Source organism: Bubalus bubalis, chromosome 12 (genome assembly GCF_019923935.1).
Source record: "Bubalus bubalis isolate 160015118507 breed Murrah chromosome 12, NDDB_SH_1, whole genome shotgun sequence".
In the NCBI taxonomy this organism is placed as follows: Eukaryota; Metazoa; Chordata; class Mammalia; order Artiodactyla; family Bovidae; genus Bubalus; species Bubalus bubalis.
The window spans coordinates 71,994,649-72,021,615 of record NC_059168.1 but is presented as its reverse complement, the minus strand read 5'-3'; the positions used below and the strand labels follow the sequence as shown (position 1 = coordinate 72,021,615).

The window sequence follows — 26,967 nt, the reverse complement described above, 5'->3', positions numbered from 1 at the left end:
TCCCTGGTCCTGAAGCTAAATCTTCTGCTTTGGAGATCAAGAATTCAACACCTTCAACTGTAAGCAATCAATATGATCAAAGTCATCACTGTGCTTTTGTTTTGAGATTTTGTGTGACTGCTGACTACAATATTAATTCAAGGATAAAATGAAGTTGTAATAGCAGGCATGCTTATCTTGTTCCTGATCTCAAAGAGAGAGCTTTCAACATTTCATCATTAAATGTTTTTCCTGTCTCCCCCTTTTTTTGTAAATTATTTAATTGGAGGCTAATTACTTTACAATATTGTAGTGGTTTTTGCCATACATTGACATGAATCAGCCATGGGTGTACATGTGTCCCCCATCCTGAACCCCCTCCCACCTGCTCCCCATCCCGTCCCTCAGGGTCGTCCCAGTGCCCCAGCCCTGAGCGCCCTGTCTTATGCAGAACCTGGACTGGTGATCTATTTCACATATGGTAATATACATGTTTCAATGCTATTCTCTCAAATCATCCCACCCTCACTTTCTCCCACAAAGTCCAAAAGTCTGTTCTTTACATCTGTGTCTCTTTGCTGTCTCACATATAGGGTCACCGTTACCATCTTTCTAAATTCCATATATATGCATTAATATACTGCATTGGTGTTTTTCTTTCTGACTTACTTCACTCTGTATAATAGGCTCCAGTTTCATCCACCTCATTAGAACTGATTCAAATGCATTTTTTTAATAGCTGAGTAATATTCCATTGTGTATATGTACTACAGCTTTCTTATCTTGTTTCCCTTTTTCTTAAAAAAATGATTATAGTTAAAAGAATGAATTGAATTATTTTATCTTTAACTTTGATTATACTTTTTAACATTTTGTTGTAGTATTTTTTTTCATGTGCTGTGTTGCTCAGTCATCTTCAACTCTTTGTGACACCATGGACTGCAGCCTGCAGGCTCCTATGTCCATGGGAGTTCTCCAGGCAAGAATACTAGAGTGGGTTGCCATGCCCTCTTCCAGGGGATCTTCCCAACCCAGGGATCGAACCCAGGTCTCCCACATTGCAGGCAGATTCTTTACCATCTGAGCCACCAGGGAAGCCCCCCCACCCCCACTTTTTGTTTTTTTCATAGATATCCTTAATCAGGTTGGAGAAGTCCTACTAGTACTAAATTTTCTCATAAATGAAGGTTGACCTTTTAAAACCTTTTCCTGTATCTTGTGAGATTTTTGCTTTAATTTGTTAATGATAAAGTGAAATGTGTTAGTTGCTCAGTCGTGTCCTACTGTTTGTGACCCCATGGACAATAGCCTGCCAGGCTTCTCTGTCCATGGGATTTTCCAGGTAAGAATACTAGATGGGCTGCCAATCCTTTCTCCAGGGGATCTTCTCCAGGGAATCTTCCCGACCCAGAGATTAAATTTAATTGGTAATGATACATTATCTTTTTTATATACACAGATGAGTTCAATTCACTAATATTTTATGATTTTACATCTATGTGTGAGTAGTAGTGACCTATACTTCTCCTTTCTTATGCTGTCTCTATAGAGTTTTGTATTAGATTGATGTTATTATAAAAGATACATTTTAAATCTCATACTTTTCTTTTTGGATTTGCAATCTATTTTTTAAAGCTTTAATTTTGTATTGGGGTATAGCCAATTAACAAGCAATGTTGTGATAGTTTCAGGTGAACAGCAAAGGGACACAGCCATACATATGCAAAAATCTCATACTTTAAATCCTTGTTGCTGGTAAATAGAAAATGCATTCAGGAGGGTTCCCTCTCCTTCTATATCCTGGAATCATTTATGTAAATTTAGAACTATTTATTTCTTGAAAGATTAGTAAAACTCAACAGCGAAGCAGTGTGAGTCCTGGACTTTTCTCACAATTAGATGCTTTTAGTACTTCTGTTTCAATTTCTTTAATGGGAATAGGACTATTTAGATATTTTATTGTCTCCTGAGTCTGCGGTTCAGTTCAGTCTCTCAGTCGTGTCCGACTCTTTGCGACCCCATGAATTGCAGCACGCCACGCCTCCTTGGCCATCACCAACTCCCGGAGTTCACCCAGACTCACATCCATCGAGTCATTGATGCCATCCAGCCATCTCATCCTCTGTCGTCCCCTTCTCCTGCCCACAATCCCTCCCAGCATCAGAGTCTTTTCCAATGAGTCAACTCTTCCTATGAGGTGGCCGAAGTACTGGAGTTTCAGCTTTACCATCATTCCTTTCCAAAGAAATCCCGGGGCTGATCTCCTTCAGAATGGACCGGTTGGATCTCCTTGCAGTCCAAGGGACTCTCAAGAGTCTTCTCCAACACCACAGTTCAAAAGCATCCATTCTTCAGCATTCAGCCTTCTTTATAGTCCAACTCTCACATCCACACATGACCACAGGAAAAACCATAGCCTTGACTAGATGAACCTTTGTTGGCAAATTAATGTCTCGGCTTTTGAATATGCTGTCTAGGTTGGTCATAACTTTCCTTCCAAGGAGTAAGCATCTTTTAATTTCATGGCTGCAGTCACCATCTGCAGTGATTTTGGAGCCCCCCAAAAATAAAGTCTGACACTGTTTCCACTGTTTCCCCATCTATTTCCCATGAAGTGGTGGGACCAGATGCCATGATCTTCGTTTTCTGAATGTTGAGCTTTAAGCCAACTTTTTCACTCTCCTCTTTCACTTTCATCAAGAGGCTTTTTAGTTCCTCTTCACTTTCTGCCATAAGAGTGGTGTCATCTGCATATCTGAGGTTATTGATATTTCTCCCGGCAATCTTGATTCCAGCTTGTGCTTCTTCCAGCCCAGCGTTTCTCATGATGTACTCTGCATAGAAGTTAAATCAGCAGGGTGACAATATATAGCCTTGATGTACTCCTTTTCCTATTTGGAACCAGTCTGTTGTTCCATGTCCAGTTCTAACTGTTGCTTCCTGACCTGCATACAGATTTCTCAAGAGGCAGATCAGGGGGTTGGTATTCCCATCTCTTTCAGAATTTTCCACAGTTTATTGTGATCCACACAGTCAAAGGCTTTGGCATAGTCAATAAAGCAGAAATGGATGTTTTTCTGGAACTCTCTTGCTTTTTCCATGATCCAGCAGATGTTGGCCATTTGATCTCTGGTTCCTCTGCCTTTTCTAAAACCAGCTTGAACATCTGGAAGTTCATGGTTCACATATTGCTGAAGCCTGGCTTGGAGAATTTTGAGCATTACTTTACTAGCGTGTGAGATGAGTCTGTGGTAAGTGATATTTTTCTGGTTATTTGCCCATTTTATTTAAAGTTTCACATTTGTTGGCCTAAAGTTGTTCATGATAGCTTCTATTATTTTATTAATAATGCTACAATGTCTGTAATATGTACTACCTTTTTATATTTCTGAAATTATTTGTACCTTCTCAACTGTCTTGATCATATTTGCCAGAGTTAGTGAGTTTTATCATTCTTTTCAAAGTCCCAAATTTTGACTTGTTGAGCAGTGTGAAACTGAACTTCAAATCCACAAGAGTTGATATATGATTTTTTTTTTTTTGATATATGATTTTATAGAGATTTTTTCACCACTCTGCTTGGCTCTAAAGCAGTTTTTCTTGCATTCCTGGGCCTTGGGGGTATCACTCTTTTGCACCCCAGCTTTAGAGAGGGAATGTATCCTTATAGACCCCACATGCTGGACATCCCCTGAGCTAGATGTCTGTCAAAGCTGAAGATGTCAAAACTAATACTCAAATTCACGCAAATCTTCAAATACCACTGGGGACAAAAGCAACCTCAGGGTTATGCCCAGCTCTCCAGATTCCTGCCCTCACTTGACTCCAGCCCAATAAAGTCTTACCCTTACTATTAATAGCTGTATGATGATTTTAAGAATTTTTAAAAAACATTTTATTCAGTATTATCATCACTTCCAAAGGAACATTGGTCCAGATATTTAACCAGACTTATCATCATAAATTTGCATAAATTCAGTAATGCTCTTGTTTTTAAACAATATGAAATATCATATTGGGTCAGTTTGAATGCTTTCTGCATTGATTCTATTGACATGCTATCAATGTTTTATTAAATTCTATTGATGTCTGATATTACTGCTACTGCTTCTGCTTTTATCATTTGCATGGCCTATTTTTTCCCACATCTTTACTTTCAATTATTTCATGCTGTTTCCTTTTAAGTATATATTTTATAATAGCAAATAGCTGGATTTCTTTTATTATTGCCAAATCTAGAAGTCTGTGACTTTTACGTTTTACTTTTATATATTCATAAATATTGAGTGACATGCTTGGACTTATTTTTACCATAATATTCAGCATTTTTATTTAGAAAATCCACCCTCCCCACTCCCACACAACACACACACTCTTACTCCACTTGATTATTCAGGGTTTTTTTTTCTTTGTCATTGCTCCATTTGATTTTTTTCTTTAATGGTATGGGAGTGATATATCATATTTCTATTATTCTATTCAGTTCAGTTGCTCAGTCATGTCCAACTCTTTGTGACCCCATGAACTGCAGCACGCCAGGCCTCCCTGTCCATCACCAACTCCCAGAGTCCACCCAAACCCATGTCCATTGAGTCAGTGATGCCATCCAACCATCTCATCCTCCGTTGTCCCCTTCTCCTCCTGCCCTCAATCTTTCCCAGCATCAGGGTCTTTTCAAATGAGTCAGCTCTTTGCATCAGGTGGCCAAAATATTGGAGTTTCAGCTTCAACATCAGTCCTACCAATGAACATCCAGGACTGATCTCCTTTAGGATGGACTGGTTGGATCTCTTTGCAGCTATCTTTAAATGTTTACCTCATACTGTAATTTTTCTATTATCCAATGTGAGTCTACATCCAGTTCTCTAAAAAAGAGAAAAGAAAATCTTAGCTCTTGGAGTTTAGCTCCAGATTATATTGATTGTTTGAAAAGTAATCCCTGCTTATTGAGACATAACAATAAATATTATTGGTTAGTTAGGTCATTGTTCTAACAGTTGACATCTGTCGACTTTATGTTTCCTTGTATATCCAAAAGTATCTTTATTTCATGTTCACATTTGGATTATATTTTGATTAAGTGTAAAATTCTAGGTTGGTAAAGTTGTTTTTCAGATGATAAAACCAGTTTATTGCTTGGGAGCTAGAATCTCTGCCAAATGACTTAGTGATACATTGGTAGTTGGATGGATTTTTCTCTGGCAGAAATGGTCACATGGACTGAAGACCCCACTCTGACTTTGCTGCTTCTGTTGTGGGTATGTAGGGTCATGTAAACATGTAAAACACTGTAGTGCTAGGTTTCATTCCCAGCTTTCAGACACGGAATCTGTTTCTTTCCCGCTTCTCACCACCACTGGCTTCACTACCAGCCCTGCCATGGAGTCATCTGCTTTCTGCTGTCAGATGCAGAGGAGCCAAGGCTGGCTGCTGGGACTGGAGGTTCATAGGTCTTTTGCTTCTCACAGTACATGATCCCTTTAGGAAAACAGAAAATCCATAGAGGCCTCAGAATCCTCCAGAGGAATTCTGGAATGGTGGTGGAAAGTGGGAAAGAAACAGATTATGTGTCTGAAAGCTGGGAATGAAACCTAGCACTACAGTGCTTTCAGTGGGTCACAATACATTTAGTAGATCATGCATGAAAGTCAGTTCATTGTACATTTCCTACTAACAAGAACATGACCCTACATAACCACAACAGAAGCATCAAAGTCATGAAGTTAATGTTACTTTAATACTCAGATCCTATTTAATTTTCAGCTATGGTCCCAATAATTACAAGCCAGTTATTTTATGGAATGTCTCTCAATTTTGTTTTGTCTGATATTTTCTTATGATTAGATTCAGGTTATACATCTCTGACAAGGGAATCACAGAAGTGATTATGTGTTCTTCCCTTTGCATCTTGTCAGGTGATGTATGACTGATTTATCCCTTACAGGAGATGTTTATTTTGATTACTTAAATGGTGTCTGCCAGGCGGCTCCACTATAGCTCTTCTTTTTCCCTTGTAATTAGTAAGTATTTTGTGCAGAGGTAAGTATTTGAAACTATATAAAGATTCCATACCCTATCTAAACTCTAACTTACTACTTTTATCAGTATGAACTCATGATTTCCTTTTTTCATTTAATAGCTTATCATCTATTATATTATTTTAATGCTCAGAATGTTCCAGATTTGGCTGGTTGGAGTCCCTTCAAGCTAGCTCCTCTGTCCTTTTGATGTGATCTTATCTTTCCTCAATAAATTCTTTGCTTTCTGGCACACAATGTCCCAGCCCTAGAATCGATTTCTCCAAGCAGCCTTGGGTTTTTTGTTGCTATTGTCGTTGACATTCTTAGTGGAGAATGTTATTTAGAATCCAAGGTCTAGGCACAAAGCTCTTATTGCTCCCACGCTACTACTGCCCCCCAAACCCTCTCAGAAGACACAGCTACATCCATCTGTTTCTTTCTGCTTCTTTAACATTATTTGGCTGCATCAAATCTTAGCTGTGGCACGCGGGATCATTGATCTTCATTGCGGCATGCGAACTCTTAGTTGTGGCATGTGGGATCTAGTTCCCTGCCAAGGATCGAACCAGGGCCCCCTGCCTTGGGAGCTCGGTGTCTTGGCCACTGGATCACCATAGAAGTCCTCATATCTATTTATTTCTATATTTATGTAGATCTATAGAAAACCAGGAACACATGCCAATACCTCCTGTTTCAATTCACCAGAGTTCATTCTTGCTTTCTCCCATTCCACGAAACACTCTTCCCCAATAGTGAGAAACATGGCTCATGCTATTGATTGTCACAGCATGTTGTCACAGCCCCAACAGTTCTCTCACACATATTATGCCTTCCTCATCCTACTCAGGCTGCGAGACTGCACTGGGCTGGCCCCTATGTGGACGTCTTCATCTCCCCACTTGAGCTGACCCCCCAGCCCTGGCTGCCTCCATGGCAGATGACCTCCTCACTTGGGCTCCCACCTGATGACAGATTCTTCCCCCTGTTGCAGATGCCCTTCTCACAGCACTCAGGCTCTAACAGCCCAGGTTGAGCTGCTCGCATGTGTAGATGCCCTCTTCATTCTGTGTGAGTTGATTCTCCATGTAAGACACACACACACTGGATTTGTAGATGCCCGCTTCATTCTGTATGAGTTGATTCTCCACATAAGACACACACACACTGGATTTGTAGATGCCCGCTTCATTCTGTGTGAGTTGATTCTCCACGTAAGACACACAAACACACACAGGATTTGATAAGCCACACCAAGCCACCTACCTTGTGGATGCTCTCCTCATGCTGACACCCCCTCCCCCCGAATCAAGCTGTCCCCCTTATGAGCTCCCACCTCACTCACTCCCTTTGACAACCCACATGTCTTCTTGCCTCTGAGGACACCTTTCATATTCTCCAACCCTACATCAGGCTTCCGACCCCAACAGACCCTTCTCACCCAACAGGGCCCTAACACACCACAGCAGGCTTCAGCCCTGCGTGGATACCTCCTCATCCTGCTCAGTCTCACATCCAAGCTGGGCCAGTTCTATGCATGGCCTCCCTCCTCTCACTTGAGCTCTGACATCCATGAGAGCCTCCAGCATGAATGCCTAACTTGCTCTGCTCCACATGATGGCATGAGGGCTGAATTATTCACAGAGCGAAGGGAAAAGGAGAGCTCCAGAAATAGTAACTATACCTAGAGACCCTTTTTCATGACATGTTTTAGTAACACAATGCAATGTATGAGTGTACTGGGTCATGCTGTGAAACATTTTACTGTGGGTCTCAAGCAAGGTTTGAAGGACAGAATGTGAAGTCAAGTGCGCCTTAGAAAGCATCACAAAGAACAAAGCTAGTGGAGGTGATGGAATTCCAGTTGAGCTATTTCAAATTCTGAAAGATGATGCTGTGAAAGTGCTGCACTCAATATGCCAGCAAATTTGGAAAACTCAGCAGTGGCCACAGGACTGGAAAAGGTCAGTTTTCATCCCAATCCCAAAGAAAGGCAATGCCAAAGAATGCTCAAACTACCACACAATTGCACTCATCTCACACGCTAGTAAAGTAATGCTCAAAATTCTCCAAGCCAGGCTTCAGCAATACGTAAACCGTGAACTTCCTGATGTTCAAGCTGGTTTTAGAAAAGGCAGAGGAACCAGAGATCAAATGGCCAACATCCGCTGGATCATGGAAAAAGCAAGAGAGTTCCAGAAAAACATCTATTTCTGCTTTATTGACTATGCCAAAGCCTTTGACTGTGTGGATCACAATAAACTGTGGAAAATTCTGAAGGAGATGGGAATACCAACCACCTGATCTGTCTCTTGAGAAATTTGTATGCAGGTCAGGAAGCAACAGTTAGAACTGGACATGGAACAACAGACTGGTTCCAAATAGGAAAAGGAGTACGTCAAGGCTGTATATTGTCACCCTGCTTATTTAACTTCTATGCAGAGTACATCATGAGAAATGCTGGACTGAAAGAAACAAGCTGGAATCAAGATTGCCGGGAGAAATATCAATAACCTCAGATATGCAGATGACACCACTCTTATGGCAGAAAGTGAAGAGGAACTTAGAAGCCTCTTGATGAAAGTGAAAGAGGAGAGTGAAAAAGTTGGCTTAAAGCTCAACATTCAGAAAACAAAGATCATGGCACCTGGTCCCATCACTTCATGGGAAATAGATGGGGAAACAGTGTCAGACTTTATTTTTCTGGGCTCTAAAATCACTGCAGATGGTGACTGCAGCCATGAAATGAAAAGACGCTTACTCCTTGGAAGGAAAGTTATGACCAATCTAGATAGCATATCCAAAAGCAGAGACATTACTTTGCCAACAAAGGTCCGTCTAGTCAAGGCTATGGTTTTTCCAGTGGCCATATGTGGATGTGAGAGTTGGACTGTGAAGAAGGCTGAGCGCCAAAGAATGGATGCTTTTGAACTGTGGTGTTGGAGAAGACTCTTGAGAGTCCCTTGGACTGCAAGGAGATCCAACCAGTCCATTCTGAAGGAGATCAGCCCTGGGATTTCTTTGGAAGGAATGATGCTAAAGCTGAAACTCCAGTACTTTGGCCACCTCATAGGAAGAGTTGACTCATTGGAAAAGACTCTGATGCTGGGAGGGATTGGGGGCAGGAGAAGGGGACGACAGAGGATAAGATGGCTGGATGGCATCACTGACTGGATGGATGTGAGTCTGGGTGAACTCCGGGAGTTGGTAATGGCCAGGGAGGCCTGGCGTGCTGCGATTCATGGAGTCACAAAGAGTCGGACACGACTGAGTGTCTGAACTGAACTGACCTAGGAAGGTTCTAGAATGATGGTACAGTAGCATCTATTTAATACATCATTGTTCTCTGGACTGCTGTGTCAGGACAGACCCTGTCACCTGTGTGTGTACCCTATCCCAAAGGACACAGCTTCCAAGAGATGTGACTTTGGTAGGCCACCGAGAGTCATAGACCTGGGTTCTAGCCCTGCTTCAGCCAATCACTAGGCAAGCACTCCAGTTACCTGATACATGAAAATGCAGATGACATGGTGTGTGCTTCTCTCCCAAAGTATAAAATCAGGTAGTCATGAAAAGTGCTTCGAAAACTACAATAACTGGAATTTAAGGAATGCATCAATCCTTTACAATCTTGAATCTTTATGAAATTCACACCTAATAGATGAAGGAACTGAAGCTTAAGGAGGTTAGGTGGATGGATGAACCAATATTTGAATCCAGATCAGTCCATTAGACTTCACCCCCAATCATTAAATGGTACTTTTCTGCATGAAGATAAGTTACTGCATTAGAGACGAAGGAACATCTGTGTTGTTATAGAGTTTGAATTACTTATATGGAGAATGAATCTATTATTCCCTTTTAATATAACTTGTGAAAGTTCTGAGTCCTGTAGGGTCCCCCCTTTTCTATGCAAATACAGTTAAAATACAGGAATTTGAGGCAAAAAGGGGCCAGTCTGAAATGCCAATGGTGGGACCTAGTGCAGGGTCCCTGGGTGGCACAGTCATTCCTTAGCTGTAAGATGGCAGCCAAGGTGAGGCCCTTGCATGAAGTGGGTGATAGATAAATATGTTGAAGAATAAATGATGAAACTCCAACTAAAAATCTTAATTTACTTAAAAAATAATTGTAATATATATCGGAACTATATGTAACCTTGTTCTGTATTTTCCAAGTCTCCTGTAAATGTGTTATCATACTTTCATAATTTAAAAAAATTAAAAAAAAAAAGGAATGAATGAGAGCCTGGCTAGGGCTAGAACCCTAGCAGCTTGGTGGGGTAGGGAAACAGGTTGAGCTATGGCCCTCAGCACCAAGGTGGGGGGCTGTCAAGAGGGGCCTGAAGAGCTTGTGCTCTGGGCAGCTGGATGGGGCCAAGCAGAGACAGAGACCAAGTGTGGGTGGGCATAAGCAGAGTTTCTTCACAAGACCATAAAAGTCCACCTTAAATGTTCTATTTTTAAATGCTAAATAGCAACCTTCTTCCTCCTGCCCCCAAAGTGGAAATTCTCAGAGCAGCATATTGTTCTGGTCAAGGACAAGTGGGCAGGACAGGCAACAGACCGAGCCACACGGAGAAGAGAAGCAGCAGAGCAAAGTGTGCACGTTCAACCCCATGAACACGTTACCCCCCGTAGACATGCACACCAGCCAGAGATCAGAAACCTCACTAGGCCACCCTTGGTCCCCTGCAGGTCTCCCTCAGCAGGGGAAGACCTGTGCATGGGAGGAGGGGCTCTTCACCCTCGCCAGGGACAGGACTAGGGTGGACAAGAGCAGGTGCAGACAGTACAGGAACCCAGATTCTAGCCCAATGGCAGTTTTTATTCCTTAGGAACAAAGATATGTGGGTAAGAAACTCCAAAAGGAAACAGGAGCATGAATGACCAAATGACACGAGGGTGGCATGGCTCAGGAGTCAGACGGATGGCGCACTCCACAGTGGACCTGGTCATGACCTGGTTTCTCAACATCCACCCCATCCCAAAGTGCCCATTGCAAAGGTAGGGGGTGGGGCAGCGAGGTGAAAAGCGTCCCTACTCTACACAAAGGAAATGAATGTACCTGTGTGTTCCGAGAGGCCTCTCAGGGACACCAAAACCTCCCTCTCAAGAATGGAGGTAGACAGATCAGGATGTCTGGGTAGCACAGACAACCTGAAAGTAGTGTCCCAGGGGCCCTGTGTGGCTGGCAGAAGCCGTGCTCCGATGGGACTGCAAGGGCCACAAGAGCTGGCCAAGGCAGCTCCGCATCAATCTTGCCAGAGTGGGCCCAGCACAGCTATTTCCATTCACTTCAAAGAAGCCTGGCGATGCTGAATCAGAAGCCATTATCCTTTTGCCAGATTTACCTCTATCCCTTTTTCTGGCAGAATTGTACCCCCTGCAAGCCTGGTTCTCTAGAGAACAGATGGGCAAAGAACAAGGAAAAACCTTGTCCTACTCTCACACCTCCTGTGACATGACAGCTTTTACTGTAGCGCAAACTCCCAAGAACAAGGTCTTTTGGTGTGGGTGAGGCCACTCAGCCTGTGACCCTCCTGCGGAACACCAGGGAACTCTCATCCCCGTACCGCAGGGGGTCTCTGGGTCTGGGTCCCAAGTCTGTGATCCCAGGATCACAGTGAGGTCTCCTGGAGGATGAAGGTCGGGCTGATCCCCGGCTGGATGGGGCCTTCCTCAGGCACAGCCATGGCCACCTGGTCTCTGCTGCCCCTCAGCATCCCATTGCTCATCTTCTCTGGAAATATATCGGCTTCCAAGGAGAGGTCCTGGGGAACGTGGGCAAAGGGTGGGGGGAACGTGAGACAAAGGGAGGTGAAGGAACCTCCTTTTCCTCTTGCAGGAAGGGTGACCCTGCTGTGATCCCGGCTAGAAAGGGGACCAGCGAGGGGCAGCGGGGGGAGGAGCAGGCCTGGGGTGAACACGAGGGTGGGAGGAGGGAGAGGACAGGCCAACAGCTGTGGCCTCTCGGGGCCAAGACCCTTCTGCCCACCAAGCCCCCGCTTCCCTGTGGGAAGGAGCCGGCACCTGCTGTCGGATGGCCCAGGCTCAGGCAGATCATCAGAGAATGGGGGCTGGGGGAGAAAGAAAAGGCGGGGGACGGAAACCAGAAGGTCCGGCAGTAGTCTGAGAGGGAGGGGAGGGGTGATCTGACAATAGAGGAGCTACCTGGCTGCCGGCTCTGCAGGGAAGTCGCTTCTGACAGGACAGGGGCAGGAGGGCAAGGAGTTTCGGCAACACTGGGTAAATGGTCCGAGGGTCCACAGTCCGGCCCCGCATGCCCCCTGAAGACAAAGTGCTCCTGAGACTCTAGTGTATAACCAGGGCACTTCCCAGAGCCATCCAATCTCACTGCTCTGAGCCCCTAGCCCCTACCCACCTCCTAGAGCACCGCCAAGAAGCCTGACTGTTCCAGACATCCAGGAGCCCCTGAGCTCAGACCCCAGACCCCTGAGTGCCCTCCCTCGGGCAGTCCTCATTTCTTTGCGCGCCAACCCCACGCCCCCTCACCACTGAGCAGACTGACAGCCAGGCCCACCACAATGACGGTGGTGGAGTTGTGAGCGCTGTACCATAAATACGACAGGGAATAGAGCCGCTGTAGCCCCGTGGGCCTGGGGAGAGCAGGGGGTGAGGACAATTAGCAACTCATTGAAGGAGCAACCGACCCTCAGGCACCTGGCTCCCCACTCCCACCCCCTGCAAGGTCCCAGAGTCCGGGGAACCAACACCTAGCATTCCCCACCCCCCAGGCTTCTAGTGGCCCATCCCTTAGCAAGGGCCCTGGAAAACCCCTCAAGAGTGAGCTGCTTTCCCCAAGGAGAGAGTGAGCTCTGACTCACTTTGAGGCGGCAGTTGAGGGCATCAGTGTGGCCATGGTGACAGCAGTCAGATTGCTGGACAGAGAGAAGCTGGGCCCGTTAGGGGGAGAGAGTGCTCTGCCAGAGCCCATGCTGGTCACTATGCTCCCGATGCCGATCCAGAAGGCCATAATCAGTCCAGCCAACAGGCCCACGATGGCACCCTGCCCAGAGACGTGACACTCTCTTGTCACAAGGCCAGCCCCACCAAAGCTTTACACCAGTTCCCAGCACTCCTGGTGAGAGCCCCGCCAAGCCATTCCCCAGGTCCACCCCCACACATGACCCTGGAGTCACGTGGGTCACTCACAGGAGGATTTGCACAAGGAAAGAACATCCCAAGGCAGAAGAGTCCAAGCAGTGGCCCCCCAACCATACCAAAGATGCTGATGGCTGCCTGCAGAGGACAGGGTGAGAAAAAGAAAAGAACACACAGGCTCAGAGACCCCAGCCTCAGCAATGTGGCAGGGCCACCACCGCCTCAGAGCCCCACCAGCCAGATCTGTCGGTCTCTTCTCCCTGGAACCACTAGAATGCAGGATCCTAGAGGGCAGAAATGGTTATGGGAATATGCCTGGGGTTCTCCAGAGGCTGATCCTTAGACCTTTCTGAGCCAACAACAACTCTGGGGCTTTTGGCTACTAGGGAGTCTGTTCAGACCTACAGGCATAGCCGGTCAAAGGGGAACTTCTGACACTTGCCCTCTGTGTCAATTCCTTTCACAATAGCGGTCTTCTTCCCTTTCTGATTTCAATCTGCTCCTTTTCTCCCCCAACAATTCCGTTCCCTCATTACCTGCAGCACAGGTCCCATCTGCGAGGAAATATAGGCCATTCCCAGACAAAGTAGCCCATAACCAAAGGCTGGGAAAAAAGCAGGGGAGAAATAAGCAGATGTGAGTTAACACAATAAGCAGGGAAAGCAGAGCAAAGCTCCTTCCCTGGTCAAACTACTACCTCTCTGTCCCTGGGAAGGGAGTATATTACCTCAGGACCCAGCTCCAGGTCCCTCCCACCCTGTCCTCACTTCTAGGTGACCAAGACTGCTCCCCAGGAAGTTCCCTGGCACGTAATCAAGGTCAGTGCTTTACTGGGCAAGTGTACTTCAAAGCAGACAGCTGACAGTGCTTAGGAGGTATCTTAGAAAGTACATGGCTGAAAAGATAAGGAAGTATAATCCAACCGATGATTCTGGAAAGCATGGTGGCCCGGACTTCAGAGACATGAGGGAACCAGGGTCGAATCAAGTCTTCCATTGTAACAGTTGCCAGTGAATTAAAAGCAGAGGATATGGTGCTGAAAGAAGGAAGAGAAAGTCAGGTCCAGAAGGGCAAACCTAACAAGGGACCCTATTGAGGGACGAGTGCCCTAAAGGCAGGAGAGGACACATGTAACCCAAACACTACTCTGACAGCTGGAACCAAGGAAGAGGCCTGGGAGGCAGGGACACCTGGCCTCTTCTGAGTGGGGTTCAGGTTTGGTTCAAGTAAATCAATTCCTGGTAGAGAAGACTCCTTCACCAAAAAGGGGCCTCGCCTAGGAGAGGACATGCCTGCCCACACAGAAGAGCTGTCCCTTGTCGTTCAAACACAAACGGGCACAATGAAAGGCTCAGAGGGACCTCCCATCCACCCATCACCTTGTACTCAGAGGGGTCAGCTGTGTCAAGCCTGAGGGGAAAGGTCAAAGTACCTGAGGGAGCCACTGAAGAGGCAGGCAACAAAGAGCCCAGGCAGCCCCGGCAGGCCTCTCAGGAGATCCATCACAAAGTACAAGACGAACTGCAGGCGGAGCAGAAGAGTACAGCTCTCCTCAGAGAAGCCCTTCCCAGGGGAGCGCTGCCCTTCCCCTGCATGTGCCACCCACATGCGCCGACCAGTCTGTGGAGACTGGGCACCTTAGGAAGGGGGCCAGGCACTGAAGGCGACCCCACAGTAAGTGGAGAGAAAGCAGGCTCTGCAGAAAGAAGGACGCAGCAGCCCGTGCCCCAGCTCTCCCCTGGCCAGTGGTGTGACTTGAGCATGCTAGCCACCCCGTTGGGTCACCTGCAGCACAGGTCCCATCTGCGAGGAAATATAGGCCATTCCCAGACAAAGTAGCCCATAACCAAAGGCTGGGAAAAAAGCAGGGGAGAAATAAGCAGATGTGAGTTAACACAATAAGCAGGGAAAGCAGAGCAAAGCTCCTTCCCTGGTCAAACTACTACCTCTCTGTCCCTGGGAAGGGCGTATATTACCTCAGGACCCAGCTCCAGGTCCCTCCCACCCTGTCCTCACTTCTAGGTGACCAAGACTGCTGTGAGGAGGGATAGAAGAGATCAGCTGTGTGATGGCTCCCCACAGGGCAGGTGGTGCAGAGGAGTGAGTTAGTAAAGGGAGGTCCCCACTCCCTGGGCTGGGCCCTATGATCAGCTGCAGAATCCCAGGGAGGAAGGACTTTACATACAGTGCCCACCCCAGGTGGGGGTCCTCTCTGCAGCCACCCAGACACTCCCTTTGGGGGAGTCCAGGCAGGGGGCAGGGAGGCCGTCTCACCTGGTCAGGGGCTGCCTGACTCTGCTGGGTGCTCATAGGATACTCCTGGTAGTAGGTAAACATGACCAGGCCAATGAGGCAGCCCATGCTGAGCGCCACCTGCTGGCAGGGGAAGACGGCATAGCAGGAGCTGCAAGAGAGGCCAGTGCGAGCAGAGGGTGTTAGCAGGCACGTCCCCACACCCCAGAAGGCAGGTCCTCGTCCTGCCCAGTGGGTGTGCCCTGGTATCCTGCCCCACCGCAACTGCCGCAGCAGAACCGGGTCCCAGTCTCTCCCCCATCCAGCCCCCCCCCACCCCCCCCCCCCCCCTCGTCTTCCCAGTCCTGCCCTCACAGCACTGCAGCCTTCTCTGTGCGGGAACTGAGGTATCGCTGCACCTGCGCTTGGTTCACTCCATACAAGGAGAGCATCATGAAGACACCCCCGAAGGCCAACGTCCAGAACGTGTGCCGCACAAACGGGTCCGGGTCCAGCCTGCCATAGACACCAACGTGCCACTGTGGCCCCAGACTCAGCCTTCCCTGCCCTCCTCCAACAGGGGGCGGGGCAGAGAGATCGCTGCCGGGGCCAAGGTGGACTCAAGACCAGGACAGCAGGCTGGGTGGGGAGGGAGTGGTTCCATTCTACCAACCCACAGCCTCATCCCAGGTACTAGAAACATCCTGACACCTGACCACCCGGGGCAACACTAAGCTTGTCCTCCACCCCTGCAGGCCCAGCCTCCCACTGGCCTCAAGGCTGCACCTCAACTCCCATAGCTTCCTCTCTGCTTACTACCGCCCTAGGCGCAGGCTCTAAGAGGGGCTCAGCTCCCAGGCATGACAGACCCCAGCCAGGGAAAGGGTGTACTTACTCAATTCCAGAGATAAGGCCGTGCTGGGAAGCCACTTCCCACACGTGCCCCAAACCGCCCACTTTGGCCGACCCCACAATGATAACCGCCAGCTGCCCCAGGAACATGACCAGTGTCTGGAAGACATCTGTCCAGATGACTGCCTTCAGTCCACCCTACAGGGAGAAGACAGTACCCCTGCCACAGATGTCCAAGGAGCCACACCACCAGCGAGGGCAGCAGCCAGCTGCTGACATCCTTCCCATCCCATTCCCTACCATCACATCCCATCCCCCAACATGATCCCATCCCTTTTCACAACACCCATCTCCTCACCCATATTCTTATCTACTACCCACCTACTTATCTTGTCCCACCTTTTCCTCTTTCCCCCACCTCCCTCCTCTCCACCCTTCCCTAAGACTGGTTACCAGAGCAGTGTAGATGGTACAGACAATGCCTAGGGTCAGCACTGACAGCCAGAGATCAAAGCCAGTCACTGTAAACAGATAAAAATCACATTCCTATCCCCAGAGGAGGGTTTCCCAGGGATAAACCAGGGAAATGCAGTACTGATATGAACTATTTGATCATAAGGATGAAATAAATCATTTACCACAATGGAAAAAAAAAAGGTTTGTAAAGCTCCACCAAAAGGTGTTGATTAACCAATTCAGGGGCCTGGTAATGTTTGATTAGCTTTCCACCTCTAGTGAAGACCAGCCAAGGGCCCAGAGTGGAATGATTCCTTGGTCAAGGTTAGGTTCTTTTCTGCATTCTTTCCTCCACCTGCCCCTCCCAAAGGTTTTCCCTAGCCTGCAGTGGCTGGGAGCCAGGGACTGTGACTCCTCACCTGCATTGAGGGCCAAGGATGGTGCATAGAGGACGACCCCCATATAGATCACCTGTTGGGTGTGGAGAGAGAATGTGAGGGGAGGAGCCAATGAGGTGGGGCAGAAAGAAGAAAAGACAGACCTCAGCTTCAATATCCCAGAGGCCTCCCTTCACCTAGGCTCCCCCTCCCTCTCCCTTCTCCCAAAGTTTGGTTTGCCACCACCATGGTTATGTGTGCTAGAACTGGAAGGGACGGCAACAAGATGCCTCTGGGGGTGAGCGGGAATTTCAGTCTTGCTAGTCTGAGAGCAGGGAAGACTCCAGCGAGCCCGAATCCATGTCCCCCTACCCTGCACCAGGTTCAACTTCTATCCTCATTCCACTTACCATCTGAAAGATGAAGGTCACAGTTCCACAAACACGCACAGCTTTATTGAACCGGAGCTCCAGGTACTAGGTAGGAGTAAATTAAAAAAAAAAACCACAACGCATTCCTCCCCACCCCATCCCCAACAAATCACACACAACTTCCCTCAGGAAGCCCAGGAACAGAGGAAATAGCCAACTCATATCCACTCTGGGCCCCCCTCAGCACAGCGCTTCTCCCCGAACTCCTACCCTGCCCGACCTCACCACAGTGAACTTCTAGACACACGATGTATTTATTCCCTGCCCCTCTCATCAGGCAGACAGAGTTGAGGGGCCCAGATCCCTGTGTGCCTGGTTCCTTCTCTCTACCCCTGCCCCTGAGGGTCCTCTGTGCTCCTCCCTACCTACCTCATAGGCACTGGTGATATGCAGGCGGTAGAAGATGGGGATGAAGACATGTGCTGGGATCAGCAGCCCTAGGAAATAGCAGCAGCCCAGGAACCAATACTGGGTCCCGAATCGGTAGATCTCAGACGGCACACCCAGGATGGCCACAGCTGACTGGAAGGTGGCCAGCAAGGACAGGGCCACAGGAAGGCAGCCCATTTTGCGGTCTGCCAACAGCAACTGGCCGATGCTATGTCGGCCCCAGCCACGATAGGCATGGTAGAGCCCAATGGCAAGGGAGAGAACCAGCAGCAGGACAAAGACCACATAGTCCACCAGGCTGAAGGTGGACGTGACCACATTGGTGTCTGAGGTTGGAGGGAGGGGCATGGCGGTGCTCACCCCCACACTCATATTCTCTCTGAGTCTGTGACCTGCGGCCACTTGCTCTTCCTGGGGTCTGGGCTGCCACTCAGCTGGGCAGTGACAGGCAAGCCGCTACGACCTGACTTCCAGACACGGTCTCACAGTCCTCCTCCACCAAGTGACATTGTCCGGGGTGATCTACAAAGAAACTGGCTCTCAGGCAGGCCTCCCCTGCCTTCAGGGCCACCCACCCTCGGGCTTGTGCATTCCACACCCATCAGATTTGCCCAGCCAGGCCCCAGGGCAACCAGAAAGGTCTGGAGGCATTGATATGTGTTTAGTAGGGCAGAGTTGGGGAGAGAGGGAGGAAGCAGCAGATTGAGATAGCCAGGAGGTAACTATTTGGCCAAGACCTTTCTGGGTATACACAACTGTGAAACTTAAGAACCTTCTAAGGTCTTCACCCTAGCAGGAAAAGAAAAATCACCTCTAGCCCACCCTCTAGTTTCTTCTCAGAATTCCCTGCCCCACCCCCTGCCTGAAGGCACAGACAACCAGCCTGTGTCCAGCCTGGCGCCTCCACCCAGCAGGGAAGAAGAAACTTCAGGAAAGAAGACTAACGAAACCATGGCCTCTATTCTCCCAGCCTCAGGCCCTACCTTCCAACAGCACGCCTTCTCAGCACTGATCACCAGGAAGACCACCTCCACGGCAGCCTCAAATTCCTTTTCAGGCATCCCCAGGCCAACCACTCTGTTCTCCCCAACTTATTTAAAGCCCTGCCAACCACCTCTCAGCTCTTCTACCTGTAACACGGCAGTCAATAGCAGATCCAGGGAGAGAGATTTGGGTTCAAAAGTGAGAGGCCAACATGCTGGAACCAGGGGTTCACAGTTAAAATTTCAGGGGCACTTCAGAAAGAAGCTAGCCAGCCAGGGAGTTGGGGCAGGGGTAGGCAAGAGGAACAGTCAGGGAAAGTGGTGCTATCCCACAGGAGCAGACACCCACCTCGAGGAGCAATCCCTGCTGTGAAGCAAGGTCTGCCTGGAGAAGCTGCGTGTCTGGAGCTGAACGGAGGCTGAAGGCCTGGTCTATAAGAAGCAGAGGTGAGAAGAGCTAAGGTAAAGCTCAGCAGCTATTTGTTCGGGCCCCTTCAGGGAACCAATCACTGCAGTCCAAATGGCCCTATCACCCTACAGCCCCCAAACTCCAGCTCAGCCCTAGAGACTCCAGAACGGAGAGCAGGGAGCGCACATTCAACGGCATTCTTAGATGGATTAGGCTTTTGCTGCAAGTCCCACTTGGCACTGCATGCCAGGAGGAATTGCAAAAGAGTTGCTGAGAGATGGGAAAGTTGCTGTTCTAACTCCTGCACAATAAATACTAATCCTTAGAGAATATATTAAATACCATTATCCTCAGAACAAGGACCAGATCACGGTATGCCAAAACTTAGAGGAATCTTAGGAGATCACTAGCATAACCCCCTCATTTACCAACAGACACACCGAGGCCCGCGAATTTAGAAAGCCTAACATGATAACCATTAACATTTTTTGAACACATGTTGTAAAACACAGCACTGTGCTATGTACTTTATAAGTATTAGCAATGATAAATAATATCTATACGTTTCAAAACACCATGTCTCTCAGGTTATACACTTTATATGAACACTCTTTAGTTCTCTGGGTTGGACAGCATCATATAAAACAACAGAGAAATAACAGGATTGTCAGTAGGTGTGACAGGTAATTCACCAGAAGCCCCTCCCTCCCTACTCCCTGAACCAGGGCTGTGGCAGTGTTAACTGTTGTCAATTATTCCTGGAACAAAGTTTAGGTTTCAACTAATCTAGAGACAGATTAACATAAATCACATCTTCTGTTCTTGCCCACTAGGAGAAAGATCAGCCTCGCTGTCTTCCGGCTCTCCTACCCTGTGTTCTTGGATATATGTTGCCTGCGTGGCAAGATATGGCTTCATGCAGACCAAACCTGAACCCTGAACCTCCTGGGGCCAACGAAGAGGTGAAAACAAGTCAGCAACTCTTGAATCACATGTTCTACTAAGTCACAAATGTGAGTCCCCAGAACACAGTAGCCTGTGTTCCCAACAGGCTACGCAGGTTTAACCTAAAGATGCCCGGGGCTTTGCTACATTGCAACATCTCGAGTTTTCTCACTCTTCTTTCGCAAGGTTTTCATTGCTATGATAGAGGTGATAGGAACTACTGGAGAGTAAGAGGAAATATGTCTGTTGTGTACAAATAATGTACAGACGTAAAGGATTAATGATATGGCTAGGCAGGTAGTTGCAGAAAGGAAGGAAGGTCAAAGTATAGAATGGAAAACAAGATGTACAGAAATGCAGACCCTCTGCTGCTGGGGTAAACTGGCAGGACTTCCTGAGAATTCTATTTGCATGAGACGCAGAGAACCCTCCTGGATGGCTGAAGAAAGAGCCAGGCAAGACAGGAAAAACCTGACCCAGTAACAAAACCTTCACCAGACACGGTTCTAAGAGCAGGACAGGGACCTTCTAACCTTTAAAAAACTCACCTCTCTCTGAGAGGTGCTAAAAGTAACAGAAAAGCTGTTTCACTAAAACTCTAACACACAGGGCACCAAATAGGCTGTAGGGGGCTCTTTTTAAAAATCTGATATACACAGACAAGAAAGAGAATCATTCCTAACCACCCTAATCACACTCTCACTTTGGTAGCAAAATGAATTGCTTTGCCCCCTACAAAAGGCAAAGGGGCCACCGGAGGACCAATCTTCCCCAAAAGATGCCTTCAAAATCTGTCTTTGTGCCTAGAATCCCGCAAAGTCTGAAAGGCTCTAGAGGTCCTCATTAAAACGCTAGTAACTAATGCCTTAGTAAATGTGCCAGCCCTCTGAAAGTAAATGCTTTTAGATTCCAGACACTTGGGGGTAGGTAGAAGTGGAGCCAGGCTAGAAGACGAGCTTTGATTAGCTTTGATGAGTTTTTGCTGGCCCTAACCAAAGCCCACACTCAGTCCCTTCCGCCACGGGGCTCCCTCAGCGCCCCTTCGGTCGGGGCCTCGTGCCACCACGGGATAGCCCTCGTCTTCCCCTTACCTCCAGGGCCCAGCCAAGACTAAGAAGGTCTTGTCGTTCTTCCCGAGATCTGCATCGCTCCTTTTCTGGGAAGACAAAGGAGATGAGGACTTAGGGGACCATCTATCCCGCTTCCACCTCCTCGCCAGAGCACCGGACGCCGCGTGGTTTCAGGACTGAGCTGAAAGGGACAGGGTGCCCCGAGCGTCCCCAGGCTCGTCTCCTCCCGACAGGATTTGCCCTTCGTCCTTTGCTCCCCCATCACCCTTACCCTCTTTATTTCCTGACTTCTCTCCTTCCCTCCACACGCGAGGTGGCACAACCACTACCACCTCGCCGCCTGCACGCTCACCTTCCCCGGACTCCAGGCTAGGAGCCGGCCCACCCCGCTCCTCATCTTTCTGCTCCTCCCCGCCCTGACGCCACTCTCCGCAGCCTGTGTGCTCCAACCCAACCCCTCACGGCCCGCCCTCGACCGGCCCTCCTGCCCGATCTCCACACGTGGGTCATGCCTCCGCGGGAGAGCGGGCCCGGCCACGCCAGGCCGGTTGACAGCGGAGTCCCGCCCCCTGCCCGTCCCCGCGCCGCCATGTTTACTGCGGGCAGATGGATTAACCCCGAGTTGCTTCAGAGACGCTATCCCGACGTCCGGGAGCATGGAACGCGGCGCTGAGAAACCGGTGGCAAAGAGGTCTTCGCTTAAGGGGAGAGAAGGGTGTGGTCAGTCCCCCGAACTAGGACTGGGGCCCCCAACGACAACAAAAAAATGCGCTGACCTCCACGACTAAAGGTAACCCCAGCTCTCCCAGCACCGAGCAACCCACCTGACTAGCCGGGCGGGCCAGGCCACGCCCCGCACGGGGGCGTGACACGGTGGGAGGCAGGGCCGCACGCGCGTCTCGCGATCAGTGGAGAAGGTCGGAAGGAGCGAAAAATGGCCCCTTGCGGGCTCTGCAGTCCTTTGAGCTTGGTTCCCTGGGCTGCAGCCCTGCTCTTCGTTCTGAGCGTGGGAAGGGCTTTGGCGCTACCCGAGGTACTGAAGCAGATTAAAGGTTGGGTTGAAAAAGAATTGCTCGCCGGCACTCGGCTCTCCCCTCTACCCTGCCTGCCGCAGCCCCGATTTCGTTCCTGGGGCCTCCCTAGCCGTCACCCAGACGGCTCCCACTCCCGAGTACTCAACGCCGCTGTCTCCCAGCGCTTTCGCTCTGCTGACGTCCAAAGACGTTTGAAATTTGACCTCCTTGCTCCTTAATATTCGAATAACTATAAGTTCTTTCCACAAATGAGTCCTCCGGCCGTTCTGCAAGCTTGCTGCGTTCTAATGCCGCTGGATAGCGTGCGTTGGTAGGACTGTACTTTCTGTAATGCTTGATGAGTTCTTTGTGTACCTGCAGTCCTTTTACACCCGGTCACATGGGGCTGGCAGGTTGAGAAGTCGTTGGAGAGGACATTATAAGTGTGTTCGAATAGTAATTCTCAGAGATGAGATCCTTCCCTGGACAAGATCCGGTACAGAAATTCTCCGGTGCGCTGTTTTGGCGCCTGGTTCCAGAGGAAGAAATATGTCTTCTGTAAATCTGACATAAAGGCCCTGTGTTAGAGGAATTCTGGAGCATATACTGGCAGTTAACGTTTGAGCCTGTTTCCTCCCCTCCCCCCCCCCCCCCCCCCCCGGCTTTTCTTTCTGGAGTTCTAATAGTTTTCTGTCTTCTGCAGATATGCACCCAGTGTCCAGGGAGTGTGCAAAATTTGTCAGAAGTGGCTCTTTATTGTAAAAGGACACCAGAGCTAACGCTGCGAGCCCGCTGCTGCCTGAATGGGGAAGGCACCATCCTGGGGTGAGGGAGGAGAAGACCTCCCTGGGTACTGGAAAAGAGTTCCCAAACCGGATTCTTCAAGGCTTGCCTGATTGGCTTTGGGGATAAATATTCATACATATTTTTGATGCATCTAAACCGTGATAAGTGAAGAATCTGCCTACAGTCCAGGAGACCTGGGTTGGGAAGATCACTTGGAGAAGGAAATGGCAACCCACTCCAGTATTATTGCCTGGAGAATCCCATGGACAGAGGAGCCTGGGGGGCTACAGTCCATGGGGTTGAAAAGTGTGAAACCCATACTGAGTGACTAACACTTTAAATAACCCTGTGGTTCTTCCTGGTTGAAAAATGCATAAAAGTCATAATTTTGAGCATTTTTTAACCTTATATTTTTTGTTTATTATCAACTCTCTGGCTTATTTACTGTAGTGTCTCCATGAAATGACTCCTTTGGCCTCCAGGACACTATGAAATATGGCTTTCTTCCTCTTCTCATTAATTCATATTTGAGGCAAATTTCTCTTTTTGTCCCCTTATACAGATTACTTCCTGCATTGTTTTCCCCTCACACTCTTGAGAATCCACTTATTCTTACAGCTTCAACCATTATGCAGGTGTCTCCCAAAACTAGATCTCTCTTAATTTCCTTTGACTTTTCTCCAGATATGTGGAGAAAACATAATAGATTCCTATTAAACATTTCCTTTTTCAGAGCACCCTCACTTCAGATTCAGATTGTCTTGCTTCCTTTCTCCTCATTCCATTATCTATCTAAATACTGATTTGTATTGAACTTTCAGAAAACTAATTTCTTTCCATTATTGCTCTGGCTTTAAAATTACACTTATAATTGTCTGTGGCCCTAGGATAAAGTACAAACCAGGAACTATCATAGACTGGCCCAACTTACCTTTCCAACATTACTTTCTTTTTTTTTTTTCCAACACTACTTTCAATTAGTTGTCCACTCAAACCCTCCAGGAGAGTCTGGCTTCAGCCTTCTACCTCCAAAAGCAGGCCACCTTTGTTTCTCTGTTCAAGTCTCTCTCTCTACCTAAACTTGCCTTCCTCCATCAAATTAGGACATATCTGTCCTTTAATTCCAACATCTTTTGTGAATACTCTGTACTACTAAATGCCAGAGTAATATCTTTTAATTTTTCACTTCTCTAATCTTTAGTGTCCGTACCACTCAAGTTAATTTTATATACTGTTCACATTGCAATTTAATGTTTATATATTTTTTATTTTGGGTGATGGTCTTGTTCCCCTAGTACATTGTAAACAACTTGCAAGCTAAGATACTGAATGTTATTTTTAATTCTCCCAGTTTTTGCAGTTAGTAGGCATTAAGTAATATTTGCAGTTAGTAGTCATTAAGTAAATACTAAGGCACTATTCCATTAAGTAAAGGAATAGCAATAGATATTGAAGAAATATGACTAGTGCAAATGAGGGACAGAATTTTTTAAATTTAAGTAGCTACATGTGTTAGTGGTTACTTAATTGGACAATGCAGGATGAAAACATCTACCAGAGTGCCTAGTTTGTGGTCCTGACATAGGTGTGTTCAATGAATATTAGCTGTTAAGGGGGTTGTAATAGCTTACCCTGGGTGAAGGGGAAAGATACACAGTTTCACTAATTACTTTATTTCCTCAGGCTGGATCTCCAGAACTGCTCTCTGAAGGACCCTGTTCCAAACTTTCCTCAAGCACATACTGCTATCATCATGTAAGTCGTTAGTTATCCTCCTTCCCAAAAGGTGACCTTGGCATAGGGTTGATGGGAAAGTCTTTGAGGATGGACTGCTAAAAAGATGTTTGAATATTGTCTACATTTGGACAACTGAGAATAAGAACTGGATTACCATCCAGAAATGTGTGAATGGAAGTAAAGTGTTTTCCTAGAGCACAGTGCTAACAGTGTGTGCTTTGCAGAGACCTTCAGGCAAACCCCCTCCAGGGTGACTTGGTCAACACCTTCCATGGCTTTACTCAGCTCCAGACTCTGTGAGTAAGAGTGTGGGGTGGGGGAGAGAACCAAAGAGAGGCAGTGCTATGAACTCAGCAACTTTGGTCTGCGTACTATGACTGCCTATGTTGTGTTCAGGATACTGCCACAAGATGTCAACTGTCCTGGAGGTATTAATGCCTGGGATACTATCACTTTTTATATAAACAACCAAAGCTGCGAAGGACAAAGGAATATTTGCAACACCACTGAGGACCCAGGTATGCTGTCTCACCTCCACCCCTCCGGAAACTACCCTTCCTCCCTGTATTCTCTACTTTAGATCAGAAAGACGGTAAAATTGCCTAAGTGCCTTTTGTTCAGGTTTCCAAAGTGTTCAGTTCAGTTCAGTCCAGGTGCTCAGTCATGTCCAACTCTTTATGACCCCAAGGACTGCAGCATGCCAGGCTTCCCTGTCTATCACCAACTCCCGGAGCTTGCTCAAACTCATGTCCATTGAGTCGGTGGTGTCATCCAACCATCTCATCTTCTGTCATCCCCTTCTTCTCCTGCCTTCAGTCTTTCCCAGCCTCAGGCTGTTTTCCAATGAGTCAGTTCTTTGCATCAGGTTTCCAAAGTATTGGAGCTTCAGTTTCAACATCAGTCCTTCCAATGAACACCCAGGACTGATCTCCTTTAGGATGGACTGGTTGGATCTCCTTGCAGTCCAAGGGACTCTCAAGAGTCTTCTCCAACACCACGGTTCAAAAGCATCAGTTCTTTGGCATTCAGCTTTCTTTATGGTCCAACTCTCACATCCATACATGAATGACTACTGGAAAAAACCATAGCTTTGACTAGACAGACCTTTGTCGGCCAAGTAATGTCTCTGCTTTTTAATATGCTGTTTACATTTGTCATAGCTTTAATACGCTCTCTAGGTTTGTTATAGCTCGGAAGTCTTAACCCTTTGGAAAGAAAGGTCGTAAAATTATTTTGTTATCATGATAGTGTTCTGATTATCTGTAGTCTATTTTCCACTCTACCTTTGACCTAGAAATAGTTGAGAGAATCTAAGCTGAAGGAGATATATGGGAAATATACCTAATGAAATCCAGTGATGTTCTCTTTCTCTCTGGCTCTCAGAAATATGTCCTGAGAATGGATCTTGTGTACCTGATGGTCCAGGTCTCTTGCAGTGTGTCTGTGCTGATGGCTTCCATGGCTACAAGTGTATGCGCCAGGTGAGGAATTAGGCCTCCTAATTATGGGTAAGAGATACGCATAGATCAAGTACCTCTTTCAAAGAAGACCAGCTGCTGATGCAAATCACCTAGAGAAGGAAACTAGAAGAAAACTGCCCTGGCTCAGGGGACAGATATGCTAGGAATTACTGAATGTTAGGTTTTAAGCCGTTGGTGTAACCCTGTATGAAGTTTTTTTGGTCTGTTATTCACAGGGCTCCTTCCCATTGTTCATGTTCTTTGGTATTCTGGGATCCACCACCTTATCCATCTCCATCCTCCTTTGGGGGACTCAACGCCGAAAAGCCAAGGCTTCATGAACCACAAAGGTCTTCCTACTTACCTAAAGATCATCCCCATCTTAGCCCAGTCAGGGAGATTTGCTTCCTAGACATCAATCATCAGCGGATCCTCCCAAGGCAGAGGCCTCCGATAGAAGGAAGATGGAAATTTGCACAACCCTAGTGTGTTGTAGACATCCAGTCCGGGAGTGGACTAGTACCAGTTCACATTTGTGCTGTTGACCATAATAAACAGTTTTTCTTTTTTTCTTCTTGTCTCTTGGTTGGGGTGGCAAAGGCGGCTTCCGGGTGGGGAGAGCTGGTGTTCACAGGTTTCCCTTAACTTCGCGCTTGGTAAGAGGTGACCCAACCCGCTAGCCTCCCTGGCCCCGCCCCTCACGCTT

General features: G+C 47.6%; 3 protein-coding genes across 6 annotated transcripts in view; 1 reads left to right on the top strand and 2 right to left on the bottom strand.

Moving 5' to 3' along the window:
* The window catches only part of PRR30 (proline rich 30), a 94,250-nt gene extending 72,143 nt beyond the window's left edge, over positions 1-22,107 (bottom strand). The window contains exons 1-2 of one of the 2 annotated variants that reach the window (XM_045162295.1): positions 22,090-22,107; positions 21,287-21,351 (exon numbers count right to left, since the gene is read on the bottom strand). The gene's annotated coding sequence lies outside the window, so the exon portion shown is untranslated. Of the gene's footprint in view, positions 1-21,286; positions 21,352-21,536; positions 21,561-22,089 lie in introns of those variants that run through there. The other variant, XM_045162294.1, reaches the window with a different exon arrangement.
* SLC5A6 (solute carrier family 5 member 6) lies at positions 10,803-21,684 on the bottom strand. Of its 3 annotated transcripts, XM_045162291.1 has the most exons (18): positions 21,537-21,611; positions 21,287-21,351; positions 19,191-19,273; positions 17,838-18,380; positions 17,448-17,513; positions 17,080-17,131; positions 16,658-16,725; positions 16,248-16,402; positions 15,728-15,868; positions 15,395-15,524; positions 14,553-14,641; positions 14,044-14,156; positions 13,657-13,724; positions 13,172-13,258; positions 12,844-13,025; positions 12,512-12,615; positions 12,170-12,285; positions 10,803-11,769 (listed from the first exon to the last, which is right to left on the bottom strand). In XM_045162291.1, exons 4-18 carry the CDS (start codon positions 18,228-18,230, stop codon positions 11,617-11,619), a joined length of 1,917 nt encoding a protein of 638 aa, XP_045018226.1. In that variant the 5' UTR covers positions 18,231-18,380; positions 19,191-19,273; positions 21,287-21,351; positions 21,537-21,611; the 3' UTR covers positions 10,803-11,616. The 3 variants fall into 3 exon arrangements, with proteins under 3 accessions (XP_045018226.1, XP_045018228.1, XP_045018227.1); XM_045162293.1 differs by lacking the exons at positions 19,191-19,273; positions 21,537-21,611 and adding an exon at positions 21,618-21,684; XM_045162292.1 differs by lacking the exon at positions 19,191-19,273 and having other exon boundaries at positions 21,537-21,610.
* A 60-nt stretch (positions 22,108-22,167) lies between the features above and the next one.
* ATRAID (all-trans retinoic acid induced differentiation factor) lies at positions 22,168-26,832 on the top strand. The gene is made up of 7 exons (XM_045162296.1): positions 22,168-22,298; positions 22,982-23,103; positions 24,748-24,819; positions 25,026-25,097; positions 25,198-25,319; positions 26,185-26,282; positions 26,498-26,832. The coding sequence occupies exons 1-7, from the start codon at positions 22,200-22,202 to the stop codon at positions 26,600-26,602; spliced, it is 690 nt and encodes a 229-aa protein (XP_045018231.1). The 5' UTR covers positions 22,168-22,199; the 3' UTR covers positions 26,603-26,832.
* The last annotated feature ends 135 nt before the right edge of the window (positions 26,833-26,967 follow it).